The sequence below is a fragment of the Protobothrops mucrosquamatus genome, unplaced genomic scaffold (assembly GCF_001527695.2).
Source record: "Protobothrops mucrosquamatus isolate PMUCROS unplaced genomic scaffold, P.Mucros_1.0 scaffold464, whole genome shotgun sequence".
Taxonomy (NCBI): Eukaryota; Metazoa; Chordata; class Lepidosauria; order Squamata; family Viperidae; genus Protobothrops; species Protobothrops mucrosquamatus.
In genome coordinates, this window is record NW_015386785.1 from 336,532 (window position 1) to 352,534 (window position 16,003).

General features: G+C 35.8%; 1 protein-coding gene across 1 annotated transcript; it reads right to left on the bottom strand.

Annotated features, from left to right (window-relative positions):
• Positions 1-2,400: 2,400 nt before the first annotated feature.
• GUCY1A1 (guanylate cyclase 1 soluble subunit alpha 1) lies at positions 2,401-14,330 on the bottom strand. The gene is made up of 8 exons (XM_015816544.1): positions 13,927-14,330; positions 10,939-11,000; positions 10,113-10,168; positions 6,625-7,334; positions 4,660-5,145; positions 3,968-4,111; positions 2,849-3,003; positions 2,401-2,635 (listed from the first exon to the last, which is right to left on the bottom strand). Exons 1-8 carry the CDS (start codon positions 14,170-14,172, stop codon positions 2,434-2,436), a joined length of 2,061 nt encoding a protein of 686 aa, XP_015672030.1. The 5' UTR covers positions 14,173-14,330; the 3' UTR covers positions 2,401-2,433.
• Between the last annotated feature and the right edge of the window lie 1,673 nt (positions 14,331-16,003).

Below are 16,003 nucleotides of genomic sequence, written 5' to 3' on the forward strand. Positions count from 1 at the left end.
GCTACATATTCAATCAAATACAAGAAAGTGAAGAAAGAAATGAAACAATACAAATATAATGGGATACAAATACAAATGGAAAAATTCATGTCTCATTAGTCACAAATTTATGAAATGCATTATACAATATGATCTAAAATAATATCTAATTCTCCACATCATTAAAAATACTATTCTTTTTTTACCATGTGCTATCATTGATTTCTTCTCATTTCTGAAAATCATCTATACATGAAAGACCAGAATGTTGCAATGAAAAAGTTACTTGTGTTTCTCTTCCCATAATAGGTATGTTGCACAGCCTGAAGTCTGTGGTATCATCAGAAGCCCTGTGTGGCCTCCAGAGACCTAGAAATATTGTTTCCAAACTTGATAGTACTATATTTCATTTTAATATAAATTGTAAATGAAATGAAATTGGTCTTCAATTTCCCTACCCATTTCTTTTCAGATTATGGTGTTAGCATAGCTATCTCCAAGGTATGACATGGAACAAAAATGAGCCCTAATTAATAAGCATACTGGTACTAGTGAGTTGAAGTAAGCATGTCTAGTTATTCAGAAATATTAGGAACTATAAGAGTAATGTTAAGTTCTCTTTGTTAAAAAAAGAATTGTAGAGGATCTACTCAGGACTGAAAAACATAAGGATTGAATTAAATTAAATGTTGCCCTATGATATTAATTTTATTATTAAGCACAACTGGCAAATAAAGTATACCAAGGCAAAATAATTTTTGTGCTATCAAAGTTCTGTACATCCTTTCTGTGTAATTCTTTTTATTGAGCTCAAACATTACCATAATATATTCAAAGTCTCGATATACATATTTTTGATTCATTTGATATTTTCCCATATCTTGCTATGTTAATACTGTTAAGCAAAGATTATTTAATCTAAACAGTTAAAATTACTTAACTTGAGAAAACATTTATTGCTATTATACAGAACAGGGTATATACAGAATGTGCTTCCTATAAAATGTGTACTTCACAAACTTAAAATGCTGTTTGAATACAAATTTTAGATTTGATTATACAATATATTACATATATTAATTTATATACAGTGATAGCAGTGAGTGGCATCTTGTGTATACTAGTTCTAAAAATTGCCAACCTCATACAAATAGGGAAATAATAATCCTATGTATGTTTACTCAAAAGTCTTACTGAATTCATTGGCATTTACCTAGATAGGTGCAAATAAAATTGTCATCTAAATGATTACCTCTTAGTATTTCCATCATCTTTGATATTACCATCTGACCAAAGCATTCTTATTGTTGTTAAGCAGCAAATATTGCAATAGTGAGTAATTTTAATGGCCTTCACATAAACTGGATAAAACAAATACTATTTTCATGGAAAGATATGAATTGTAAATAATATTAAGAGTTGTGCATTAAAAGACTAGGCATAGAATGAACCAGAGGCAATTCTGAATTTAGTCCACAAGTGCAAATATTGTTTAACTGACTAGAAACAGGAAGCACAGTGTCATCAAAGTTAATTTATACATAACAAGAAAATTGCCAAGGAAGTCAACCATAAAAAGGATGTTCAGGAAAAAAAAAAGCAAGAATTGGATTTCAACAGGCAGGTACAAAATCCAGATGTTCTGGAATCCCATAAACTATGACTTTTGGGGCTGTGTTTTATGTTTTAGTCTAAACAGCTTGTTGGCATCCTTAGCAGTAACTAGACCATAATGTATGGCTGCACTCTCTAATTCCTTATGAAATAATAGAAAAATTTACTAAACAGCTGTGGCATTCATCTGGCTGGGCGTGTGCATATCACCTGTGTACGTAATATTTAATTTTTATCCCACCTATTACTTTATAAATAACTCTAAGGTGACAAACATACATAATATTCCTTCCTCCTATTTTCCCCACAACCATCCCATGAGCGAGTTAGGCTGAGAGACAGTGACTGGCCCAAGGTCACCCAGTCGGCTTTCAAGCCTAAGGTGAATTCAGCCTCCTATCTTCTAGGCCAGCAACTTAACCACTACATCTAACTGCTCTCTTAAAAAAAAGAAAAAGTTATAGTACATGCTCTGATGCTCAGATAGCCCCAGATGGAGGTGTAGAATGCTGAGAAACTTGTGAAAGCTGATTCCAAAAACTGGGAAATTTGGGGAGGTGCAAGCACGTTATTAAAAAAACTGGCTTCAACGTTCATTGCTGGAGGGACAGAATTCTTCACAGGCAGATTATCAACTATTCTTTTTTACACACTGACTATATTATCACAATAAAAATTCCACATAGTATGCAATATCCTTTTTATCTAAAATTTAATACTGGCTTTCAAGTGATTAATAAGCTAAAGTGCTATTATGTTTCTTTAACAAAAGGAAATCAAAACTCAGAAATATTATAAACACACACATACATACACACAGTTTTGTCTCCAAAATACAATTTAATCCACTCCTGTTGATATCCCCAAGAAATGTGTCTTGTCTTCTTCAGCATCTTTCTTCTGAAACCAGGCTTTTGTACTTTTCCCCTGAAGATAAGCATCAAGAAAGTAACAGATTCCAGGTATATCACTTGGAAAGTTGGGAGGAAGTTCTTGTCTTGAGCGAGGAGTAAACACAAAGCCAGGGTGATCCTTTATCAACCTGCAATGAAAAGTATTATTACATATTTCAGATATAACCTGTACCTCTCATCAGCATAGTTAGGAGACTGGAAGAGCTATCATCACTCCACACAAGGTAACATGGTAAGAATTCAAAAAAATGCCACTGGACAAAAGGAAGGTTTCAGATCATTGTTACAGGGGTAAGGAACAAGCAGCAAAAGCGAGTACTGGACATGGTAAGATACTATACCTGTAGGTAGTGGGGCTGACATTTATTTTCCTAGGGATACTGCAAGACTCAAACTTGTTGGCAAGTGTTACATTGTTTCCAAATAGACAGTAACGTGGCATTTTCACACCAACAACCCCAGCAAAAACAGAGCCAGAATGTAGTCCTATACGCATCTTTTATAAGAGAGAAAGAAGAAAGAGATGTTAAAAATCATAACCACATTTAGTGAAAATGAAAACATTATTGAGTTCTACATATTTCTATATGTCAGGATGAATTGTGAACTCAGTTTGGAAGCTGTATTCAGTTGAGTTCCAATGCTTACATTTTAGAGCCTTCTAAAATATGAAATACTGAGATAATTCAAATCTATCATATATAGAAAGATTCAACCACAGCCTATAATGAAGAAACATCAAAATCCTTAAAGTCTCAAATATGTATGTTATCACTATTGCATATGATAATATAATAATATAGTAAGCATTATATACAAAATAGTCTAAGAGCAAGCACCATATCTCAAACCCAATTTTGAAAAAAAAAGAAAAGGTTTTCCTTCTGCTCATAGTCATCTTCTACTCAAACGTGCCCAATTTTACAAGCTTGGGAGATTTAAAAAAAGCAGGACAACAAATTATCTGATGTCATTCATCTGTCCTGCTATTGAGCTGTGAAAACCTCAAGTTAATATGAAATACAACCCACAACAAATAGACTAATGCATCATTAATATGAAATATTACTTGCATATTAAATTAAAACGTGTATGAAAAAAGCATACACAGTAATATTATATGGGACAGTAATAACAGAAGAGATTTCCTGAAAACAGATAATCCATTGCAATAACATCACCCATTCCTCCCATTGACAAAAAAAATGGCTAACTATCATAATATTAACATACATGAATGGAAAAAAAGGATGAGAGGTTTGAACTCTGGATTTGTTATACATAAACTAGGGAGATAATTTTATTTGTATTAATGGAATTGTTTTAATATCAAACTAAAAACGTGTTAAGAATTATGTATAGGAAGTACAACTGTGAGTCTTCAAGTGCAAGTATCACTTTGGGAAAAGCCTGAAACTACAGAGAAAATAATTGAAGTCATGTTCAAATAGCTTGCTAACCTTGATGGATTCTCCATGTGGTGACATCACTTCATTGGACAAAACCATCATTTTAAGTGCCATTAGTGCAATCTGAATCGCATGGGTCTCATTTTCTTTATGTAAGCCTCCAGCTACACAATATGCATCTCCAATGGTTTCTACCTAAACATTAAAATGAACAATTTATAAGAAAATTAAAAAAGGAAATTCAAAACAGAGTTTGAAATGCTTTTGTCAACCATATTCTTTCCCAAACCACCCACTATTCCATTCTTTTAGTCAAAGTAAATAGTTCTGTTATGCAATCTATCACTGCCAAAGATTTTTGCATAACAAAGTCTGATTCATTTTTGGTAATTCTTCTTTCTAATAACAATGTTCTGTCAAAATATTTATCCTGAATTCTACTTCGAGGCACTATCAGCAGTCCCAAAGTACTTACTCATAAATAGTGTCATTGAGATCAATATATTAATTTCAAGGTAAATGTAAGAGAGATTGCAGTCTAACGCACATAATTTCCCATTTTACAGCTAAAGCATCAATTTCTAAGTTATATTATGGTTCCTATTTGATTATACCTACAGTTTAGCTGCAAATAAACATGCTCCATTATATATGTTTTAAACCTGTTATAATTTTGAATCAAAAGAGTTCTTCAAATCCCATTCACTTTTGTAATCATTTCTCTTGGAAAAACTATTCTTTACCTTGTAGATATCCAATTCTCCACACTGATAATCAAAGCGAGTGTAGAGCTCATTAAGCATGGTGATAACCTGCATGGGTGAACACTGAGAACAGATTGCAGTGAATCCTACAATGTCAGAAAAAAGCATTGTGACATTATTAAATTTCTTGGCCTGTACAACTTGTCCTTGCCATAGCTGCTGAGCAACCTCCTCAGGGAAAATAGAGCACAAAAGATCAACTGTCTTTTTTTTCTCTTCTTCAAGAGCTTGATGAGCTTGTTCAAGAGTTACTTTAAGCTTCCCTAATCTTTTCTTCAATCCATCTTGAGCTCTGGCTTGTTCACCTATTAAAACAACATCCCTAAGTGCATTATGAATAGGAATATCTGAAAGATATAAGCCACGTCCTGTGAAATCTTCCAGTCTATCCACACAAGGAGATCCCAAGAACAAAATGGCATTAGATTCAATAATGTAAATCATTTGTCCTTTAAGATCCATAACCTAAGCCAAGAGAGAAAAAGGAAGCAATGAGAGAATTCTGAAGCTACTTAACATATACAAAGATAACAAAAATCAACTTATTTACTCTGTGGTATCTATCCACATTCTAGACAAACTGATCTGGAGTACTTTTCCTCCATAATCAGTTCTGTATTTAATAGATTTTTACTTTCTGATGCCTATATTCCAGTGGTGGCGAACCTATGGCACGCGTGCCAGAGGCGGCACTCAGAGCCCTCTCTGTGGGCATGCGTGCCATGCCCCTGAGATGGCAACCATCCCTCTTCAACCAGCTGCCTGCTAAATCGATGAGGTCCCATGTGGCCGGATGCATCCCAGCATGGCTGGTTTCCCTCCCCCCCATCCCATCCCTCCTGGCCTTGCATGGTCTCCTTTTCCTGGGCACGACCCACTGCATCGCCTCCTCAGCTGTCGGCCGGCCGTTCAGCTCAGAGGCGGCTTCTCTGAACTGCTGGCGGCGGGCTGCGGAGCCCCAGAGAGCGCTGGTCAAGGGGCTGGCTGGCTGTGGCTGCTGACGGACACTGTCGGCCCCCATGTGCTCGCTGGCCTCTGTGTGCGGGGGCCTATGGTGTCAGGCAGCAGCCGCCCCGGCCTCACCTTGCCCTGCAACAATGGCACCCCTGCCCTGCCCTGCCTCGCCTTGCCTCACCTCACCCCACAGGACAAGCCTCCTGCCCACCATCCCACCTGCCAGAAACCCCCTGGATCTCCCCCAACCCTGCCCGGCCTCCACAGGCGTCCCTCCCCACAAGCAACATTGAGGAGACCACGCCCACCTTGGCCACACCCACCCAGTCTGCCATGACCACCACACCCACACCCACCCAGTGGGCCACGCCCACCTGGCACCCAGAGATAAATAAGTGGGTTTTGGGTTGCAGTTTGGGCACTCGGCCTCTAAAAGGTTCGCCATCACTGCTATATTCTATGTTTTTTATCTTCTGATTAAGTTAGTTATAAATGTGTTTTTCAAAGTATCTCTAGACTCTTGCAATTTTCATCAAGATGAACATCATCTATTAATCTGAAGAACTAACCAATGCTTTTCACAAATGCATGCAAGAACATTTCCCACTTTTGGAAAATCTATTGTACTGAATGAAAATGAATATGCATAGAGGAAAGATACAGATTCAAATAATTAACATGTTTCTCTCCTTCATAAATTCACAGTGAAGAGAATTAAGTGAAAACTTAAAAAGGTGGGGCAGATCATTTACACAAATCAACTGATAGGTTGGGTTCATTCATTACAATAAGCCATAATCTGATTTGTTTTATGAACCATGCCACTATAGGCTATGAACCATGGTTGGTGGCTTATTTATCTGCACAAAAATAATTAAACAAATTGTAGCTCACCATAATATACACACATTCAATCATAGTCTCATACCTTAATTAAAGAAAAATAGATATAATGAAGAAATGAAGAAAAAAGATACATCTAATTCTTACCCCAGTTGACTTTTTAAGAACTTTGTCTCCTCGTCTCACTCTTATATTAAACTGCATGTTCAGCATTGTCATGATCCCACTAAATGTGCAATTTATTTTAGGAGCTAAAATTTCAAACCACTCATCAAACTGTGGCTTTGCTTGAAATTCTCTTTTGTTTAATAGTCTCCTGATGCCATTGCCAAATTGCAATATAACCATGGCCTTGTCAAACATGCAATGGAAAGGAAACGTTTTACAGAACATAGAAGTAGGAATGACAAGAGAAGATTGGGGTTTACAGGGTGATAGTGATGGCTTTGTGCTTTTGACGTTTACAGAATATAATAAATAAGGTTGATCAATAAACTCGGAACTGTCTTTGCAGAAGCTGGGTGGCATTACCATTACTTCCACCTCCATGTCATACAAAATGAGAGCTGCTGCCTTAATAATGCCAGACAGGATGAGTGTGGTTGGTATTTTTGGGGAAAAATAATATACATTTAAAAAATTGGGATCTTTTTCCAAGCACAAAATTGAGACTTCTTCAACTCTGCCCATTTTTCCAGCTTCATGGCAATGAGAGCTCTGCTTCAGAAGAGTACTGAAACTGTTCAAAAAGTCTTTCAGACTTCCCCCAACAACTCCAAGGATGTGTTCATCTTCTTCATAACATATTTTGAACAGCTCTTCACCAAGTGATTCTCTTATAACAGTGACTGGAATTCCTGCCAGCATAAAACATTTTGATTACCAGTATTGTTCTAAATACAGTCTCTAAATTCCTCTATTCAATGTGTGTTTGATTTACAATGTACATTCTTTCATTTACTTTATTTAACCCTGTTTTCTATTACTGAACACTTCAGATAAATAACTATTTTACATCATCTATACAGTTAGATTTTCTCTCCTGACACCTTGTATGACTGAAGCAAAGTATTATTTTTCTTCTTCTAGCTTTTTTTTTGTAAAAATCTGGTGAGCATTTATTATTGGCTGTTGCAGAAGAAATGTAACCCCCAACAAACTTTGGGATGTAATTGCTCTACTAAAAATTACTATTGGTACAAGTGGCAAATATAAAATGGGTCACAGATGGATCTTTAACCCTTTTCTAAATTTAATCTATTCATAGCCATTTGGCCTTCTGAATGAGAAGGGCAGAGATGCAAATGACGAATGACTGAAATGAAAAATCTAAGAATAAGAAAAAAATAAACTGCTGCTTTTCTTCTACTAATCAAGGGAACAGATTCTACAGATTTGGAGTTTTGTCTTTGCAGCTTAACATTTAATTTGAATCTGAGATTATCTGAGATAACATTTAATTTGATGTTTTCCGCAGAGAGACAACATCAGAGGAGAACTGCATTCTAATCTTTTATTCAGGGAACTGTTTGTGTGTGCATATGTGTGAATAACAAAAAAAGAAGAAGAGGACATTTGGGGGAATGAGCTAGGGTTTAGATTTTTTTCCTGTTAGGGAACCAAACTGAGGTCCTATTGCTATGGCAGAAGAGAGGGCAAAACAACAGATGTTTTTCTTTCCTATTTTTCTTTTTTTCCCCTCAAATTGTTTTCCTCATACTAGTAATAAAGAGAGTTAAATAAATCACTTCAACTTCAGTTGTGGAATAGTTGTTTCCCATTTTGTTTTGAAGTCATGATTGGACAGTCAGAACTCACTGCTTATATCAGTGTGATAAAAGTAATGTTGCTATATTTGATGGCAAACTCCATCCCTTTGGGTATGGATACAACATCATAATGCACATCAAAAAGCGGCATTTGTTGAAATACCACAATGGTGCTATCAAATCCTCTTCCCCATCACAATCACCCCAAGGCCTGGGATGCCCTGCTATAATCTTTTCCATATTTCTAATATTTTCTTTTTATAACATTTTATAACATTTCCTTGGAACTTGTTGGGGTCAAAGAATCAGGCTATCCATGCAAGTTGGAACATAAATGATTTACTGAAGCCTATACACAAGAATAGGGTCAACTAACAATCAGCAATAAATTGGCACTGGGTTACAGAATTCAAGGGAGGATTAGACTTGTACAGGTAGTCCTCGACTTACAATTATAATCAAGCCCAAAGTTTCTGTTGCTAAGCGAGACAGTTATTAGGTGAGTTCTGCCCCATTTTACAAGGCACAGTTGTTAAGTGGGTGACTGCAGCTGTTAAGATAGTAACATGGTTGTTAAGTGAATCTGGCTTCCCCATTGACTTTGCTTGTAAGAAGGTCACAAAAGGTGATCACATGACCCTAAAACACTGCAAACACCATAAATATGAGTCAGTTGCCAAGATCTGATTTTTGATCACATGACCATGGAGATGCCGTAATGGTTGTAAGTGTGAAAAATGTTCTTAAGTCACTTTTTTCAGTGGCGTTCTGACTTTGAATGGTCAATAAATGAACTGTTGTAAGCCGAGGACTACCTGTTATCTCTTGTGGTAACGCAAGAACTCTAAACTGATATACATTTTACTCTGCCCCATCCTCCCTATTTTTTCTGCTCTTCTCCTTAAAAACTCCTGGAAAAAGGTTTGTGAGATTTAGTTTTGATTATAGATGTCTCTTTCTCTACGGTGAGAGAATTAGTTTTAAAAGGAATGTCCTTGGGATTATAGCCTAAGCAATTTATTATTTGTACTGTTCTATGCTGCCATGTGATTTCATGGAAGGCAACATTCTTTTAAATAACTAATAGACAACAACAGCAGGCAACTCCACTTAAGGAATAAGTTTTTAGCAGGTGTTCTTATTTGTAATGAACAAATTGCATGCATGCATGTATGTATGTATGTATGTATGTATCTATGTATCTATGTATGTATGTAAAATAAAAAGGATCGGACAAACACTTTTGGATCTTCTAATCACTACATACTTCTTTTGTTAGACAATCAGATTATTTCCTGAAGTATATGCATCCTTGATACATTGTGTTTTATACTCTCCATGAACTTTATCTAGTGACCAACAAGATATCCACAGAATAATGAAAATATATCAAAAGAGGCAATAAACAGAGGAGAAACAATTGTGGTGGGAGAGAAAATAGAATCATTTTTTTAATGATCCAATATTGGCATTTAAAATTGGGGGGAACGGCATTTCTCTGTTCCCCATGATAAAATTTTATCCAACATATATCAGGAAACCTTTTAGCATAAAAAGTGGAGTGTAAATGTCTTAAATACATACATACATACATACATACATACATACATGCATACATACCATACCATGCATATACGTGGTTAGCATTATTGACAATTTTATGCCATGCTATCAGAATATAAGGGACATAAACTCAGCTGTTATTATTGTGATTATCTGCCTGTTCAGTTGCATGCCTTCCTTTTGATAGTAAGACATTAAAGAAGACTCTATGTCATTAGTAGTCTTGGTACAACTCAGGTTATTGGGGATACTAAATAAACTGATTGTAGTGTTAGCACTTGCTATTCATAAATATATAATTACCAGCCAAATTTGCATGATCAGTGAGTAGCTTCTCAAAATCTTTTTCCCCACACTGTCTGTAAAGGAAGAAAAACACAATTTTAAAACTGCAATTGTCTAGTAAAGATGAAATAAAACATAAATATACATAATTAATAAAACAATAAGTAATATATCAGAGTTTAAAGTATAATGCTTATTCTTAGTTTTTCTGCCATCTATACTTGAAAACTGATAGAACATGCAGCCAAATCAGTGAAATATTTCAGTACTATAAAAAGGGGGTACAACTCAAGATTCAATCTCTTAACCCTGTTTTGACAAAAAAGTCCAAATTTTGCTATTAAATTATAGCTCAAATTCTTTGCTGTTTAGTACAGAAGACACTGTTTTATAGTTCAGCACAAATTGAGTCACCAAACCTGAGCTGCAAAAATCTGGATGATCACAAGATGGCAACAAAGTTCACATTTTATATACATTTTTATTGCCATCTTGTGGTCTTCTCCATACTTGTACTTATTGGATAAATGAGATAGGAACCTTTGCTAACTTACAGAAAAATCACTCCCTATTTTTGTAAAAGAATATGAGTGTTACATTTAATAATATTAAAGCCTTTGTTTAATAATATACATCACTCTACCAACAGCATATTAAGCGTCACAATCCAAAATACCGAGAAAAGAAACTATACTATAAAGCTGCGATTCAACTTATACTTTGTAAGTATTAAAACTTAGTCATTATATAATAGGAAATTGAGATCAATGAGGCAGCAATAACTGCTATATAAATCTATCACTCTTTTTGAATTTAAATGCTGCAACTACAGATAATAACTTACCTGATTTCTTTTATGTTATTATTGGCTAGGCTTCTTTGAAATGCAAGACACAACTTTTCATACTGAAATGAGAAAGGTCATATTAAATCAGATGATATTTCAATATGTAATACTAGTGTCAGAGAGAACCTGGTCTTTTAAGCAGAAGGAGAGAAAAGGCACAAATGTCATTTAGATCAGGTGTAAATCCATTCTATATATTTAATAGAAATATATATTTAAATAGAAAGGTCTCTTTCCAAGGATCTGCACATAATGTGTGACACTTTGTCAACCACAGTTTAGACCAAGAGTAGTTTCTTTACTTACTTCAAAGACAGGCACAGTGATATTTACGTAAGGCAGAGAGAATATTTACATAAGGAAACTTGAAATGATTTAGACATGATGCTGTAGTATAGTTTCTTCACTAAATGGCAACCAACCAACTGGCCAGCCAGCAGCAGGACTGAATCCAGGAACATCTCCCAGCTGTGAGCTCTTGTTTAAGATAGAATTCTATCCCATACAAAACAAAAATAAGTGGATTTGGGGATTGCCAAAATTCCTAACTAATGTATCTGCCTTGTCTGCATAGTAGCAATCGTTTCCAAGATTCATCATATCTGCATACAGATCATAAATTTACAATTTTATGATACATTGGAATAATATGCTCACCAGGAATAGCTGTCATTGCACCAACAAGTTTTTAAAAAAATGAACAGTGCACTTGTATTTCACAATTATTCTCTATTACTCCTCAGCAATCCAACTCAGAGATTGTGGCTTTAAGAGACTTCTGGTTAGCAAATTTCTAAGAGGAATGAAGGGGACTTGTAAGGTATCTAAGCAATTAAGCCAGGCCTTGCACAATGCAGAATATACAGAGATAGTTATCCAGGCACCAACTATCTTCAATAGATGGTTGTCCAGATTCCTATTATTAACGGTCCATCAGAATGGCACACTTGAGTAGATATTATGTTTAACATCTGTTACCATTTTCATTATTTATTGCACCAAAAATTTAGACATTTAATGGAAGGAAAATAGGTATGAAGAAAGCTTATTTTGCCTGAAGAAAAACTGTAGTGCTGGCTTTAATATTTTATATTTGAAATTACCATAGAAATAATATTTCTCAGTAAAACAAAATGTAATAATTATATCTAAAAGAAACAATATATCAAGGATTTTCCATTTCCTCATTTGATTCTGCAATTTCTATTTTTTTAAACTCAAATTAAGTAATAAACACAGATATTTATTGATATCTTCAACTTGATCTAATGCTGTTTCAACTATATTGTATTCTCCACATGATTCTTAGAACAATCTCTGATTGACATCAATGGACACATATAATCAGATCTGGGGCATGATAGTTGAAAAAATCTTTCCAAATAGAAAATGGGTAACATAAGCTGATCTTCAGCTAGTAGAAAGAAATCTAATGTTTAAATATATCTGGATCTATTTAAGAAAACACATGCAAGTAGATGCAATTAGTCCTATATATCATATAAGCAATTCACTGACATATTGGAATACTTTGTCAGCCAATTTATATATAAAATTCTGCAGGTATAACAGAAAACATCATCATATAGGATTCAATATCCCACCATCCATATACATGCCAGATTCCTACTCTACTTTAACAAACAATATAGTATGAAAATATTGAAAAGGACTTTAGAAATGGCAGACTATGCATTTTACATATTTAAAGTCACATATCTCATGTTCAACTAGAGGATCCCAGACAATGCGATTCAAAAACAACTCTGCTTTAAAGATCCATAAGGATTGCTGACTGGAACAGGAAATTAGACTCAATCCATATGTTTTAGATAATAATTCCCATATCTTCTGCCATTGACTTTCCTGACTGAAATTTATGGCACTTAAATACAAAATGCTCATGGTGCAATAGGTAACTTGATTAATCTAGACCACAGGTGTCAAACTGCCGGCCCGTGGGCCAGATACATCATAGCGAAACTGCGCCCACCTCATTGCCGACAATGGTAAAAAAGTTGTGACGCCATCACAACACGTCATGTGACTTTTGCGAGTTTGACACCCCTGATCTAGACTGAAGCAAAACACTATTAGACAGATGGAATAAGAAGAAAACTGTTTTTTTCTCTAAGAAGTACCCTGAGACATTTTTTCTCATCAATGTATATAACAGTGGTGGCGAACCTATGGCACGGGTGCCAGAGGTGGCACTCAGAGCCCTCTCTGTGGGCACGCGCACCGTCGCCCCAGTCCTAGGCCTTCAGCTGGGTTTTATAAAACCTTTTCACTTTAGGCCTCCACCGCCGTGTGCAAAAAAAAAAAAAGGTTCAATCAGTCAATTTCAACTTCTCGCGGGGAAAAAAAAAGATCTTGCAAAGTTACCACCGTGGCCACGCCCACCCAATTGGCCACGCCCACCCAATGGGCCACACCCACCCAGCACTCAACGATGCATAAGTGGGTTTGGGGTTGCAGTTTGGGCACTTGGTCTCTAAAAGGTTCGCCATCACTGGTATATAATATTTATGTAATATAGATATTCTTCACTAATCAGAAAGATTTTTTCAAAATACTGTTAAAAATAGATTCGAAAGGAAAGTTCAGCTGGGAAAAAGAAATAAAATGTGTTTTGTTAAAGCAAAAATCCCACCTCATTAGCATATTTTGATGCCTCCCATCATTTCTGAAGGCAAAGTCAAAACTCTAGGAACCAATTTCTATTGCTATAAAAAACAAATGGGCTCTGAAATGTATAAAAATAGGTCCATTTAAATTTTGCTGTAGTGCTCCTGCCAGAACTAATTCAGTACCCTGAGTTTTGCTAGGTTGCTAGCCAGTATGAATCTTATTAAATAATTACTAAATCAAAGTATTATACTTGGGTACGTGTATCAACATGTTTCCAATAGTCTAGAAAAAAGATTGGAAAGTGGTATTTTTTTAAAAAACAGGATTTTCCAATTGATATGCCAAACAACTTACTTCTGGAGAGATGAGCTTGTAAATGGTCTCAGCTAAAGTATGAAGAAATACTCTGTTCTTGCTGATTTTCCTCTGTGGAAGGTTCCCATGAGGGACTTTCTCTCTGCAGATGGGCAAAGGAGTCTTAGAGCTGTTGGGCACCTCAGCACATTCTTCCTCATTTTCATCTGGAATGCAACTTTGGTTGAGCAAGGAGAAAGGACATTCGCCAGTAATCTTCAGCTCTTTCAGTTTTGTGCAGAACATGCTGTACAGGCCACTGTTATAAAATTGTGTGTATATCTCTATTTTGTGCTTAACGTGCCCCCTCCATTAACCAACAACAGAAGAAAGAGCTAACAGCAGGAATTCAAGGGGCAAATTATTTATGACTGTAAAATCAACTTCCAAAACAACTTTACCTTTATTAGCCTGCAACGAAAGAAGAGAAAAAAGTGAAAGGAAACAAATAGTATTATATTATACTTTGAATTATATTAAAGAACCAGCACAATTTCTATGTTGCTCAATTTTTGATATCTATTTTTTTGGACATCTTATTAAATTACACAGTAATTGATGACATAATAAGCTGCAGGCAAATGAATTCTTACATTCTTACTTTCTTCTGTTTTTCAAAAGAAAAAGATATGAAAACCTAGTTTTCACTGGGTTGCCAAGAAACGGAGAGATATTTCTGGAACAATGAAGCAGAAGCAAACTAGTTGAATAAATTTGGACTTCCGGTTCCGGATTGCAGCGCTCGCAGCTGCGTGAGACTGCTCTCCTCACCAGCTGATTCTCCGCTGCCAGTAGACCCCTTAATTGGGTCGAAAAGCCACCTTGGAGGGGCGGCTACCGGTGAGGAGGTCCTCGTTGTTCTTGGGAGAGCGGCAGCTTCTTCAGGGACCGAGATTTGCTCCTTTGGGCCAACGGTGGAAAGAACGGCCGGTAAAATGGCCGTTCACCTAGCCGCTGAAACCAGAAGTCAGAAGAACATCTAAGCACAGGAACCACTGTGGCTGAGCCGGGTGAGACTTTTTACTTTCCCTCTCTTGATTTTTCCTTTTTTTTGTGCCTGTAAAAAGCACTTTTGAAATTACTTCCCTTCTCTGAGAAGGCGGCGTTGGTGAGTGTGGAGAAAAGAAGCTTATGGATTGAATTAATTTAAAGTGACTTTTTTTACCTCTATTTTTATTCTTTTGTTTCACTTTGGGGTCTTGGAAAACCTTTTAATGTTGAATCTGCTATTGGACTTGAATTGCTTTTTTTTCCTCCGTGTTTCCTGATCTTGTTTATGAGATTCTTGGTCTATGGGAGAAGATTTTACATTGTACTAAGGACACCTTGTGGAAAAAGCTAAAATTGCAGCTTTCCCCTTTTTCTGGTGACTCAGATTGACCTTGACTTTTAGATTACCACAAAAGGAAAACTACAAAAGAAATTAGCAGCTGTACTGATGGGAGTGGACATTGATTAAATATTTTCTACATAGCCTCTACTAAATGATACAGACTGTTTCTAATTATTTTTGAAATGGAGCAACCCTTGGTTCAACTTGACTATAAACTTATACTGGAAAAACTTTACGAAGCTACTGATGAAATACGTTTGCAAATAAAAGAATTTACTATGGAAATAAAAAACAGAAATTCTGCTCTGAATCAACAAATTGACTCCCAGACCTTATCTGAGCTTTCTAGAGACCAAAAAACAACAGAAGCGGGACTAACCAAAGATAAAGAAGACTTTATTCTACTTTATATGCGTACGGATGAGATCTCTGAGGAACCAAAAAGGATTGTAAGTAATTCACTTACATCCCTAAAACCAATAGAAATGGACAGACAAATACAACGAGTTGAGAACTATGGTAACCTGGATAAACAACTATCATCTACAAAGTTGGACATAACTGACTTGGCTATTCAACATTTTCAAATGTGGAGATTTGAATTTTCAAAACAACAAGGGACTACCTACAAAGGAGCTAGGTCTCTACAACAGAAAAGAGGACGTCTCTGGTTGATTCAAAGGATTTTACAAGGCATAAAGAATGACTTGTTCATTGATATAGAGGCCTTGTTATGGAAACCGG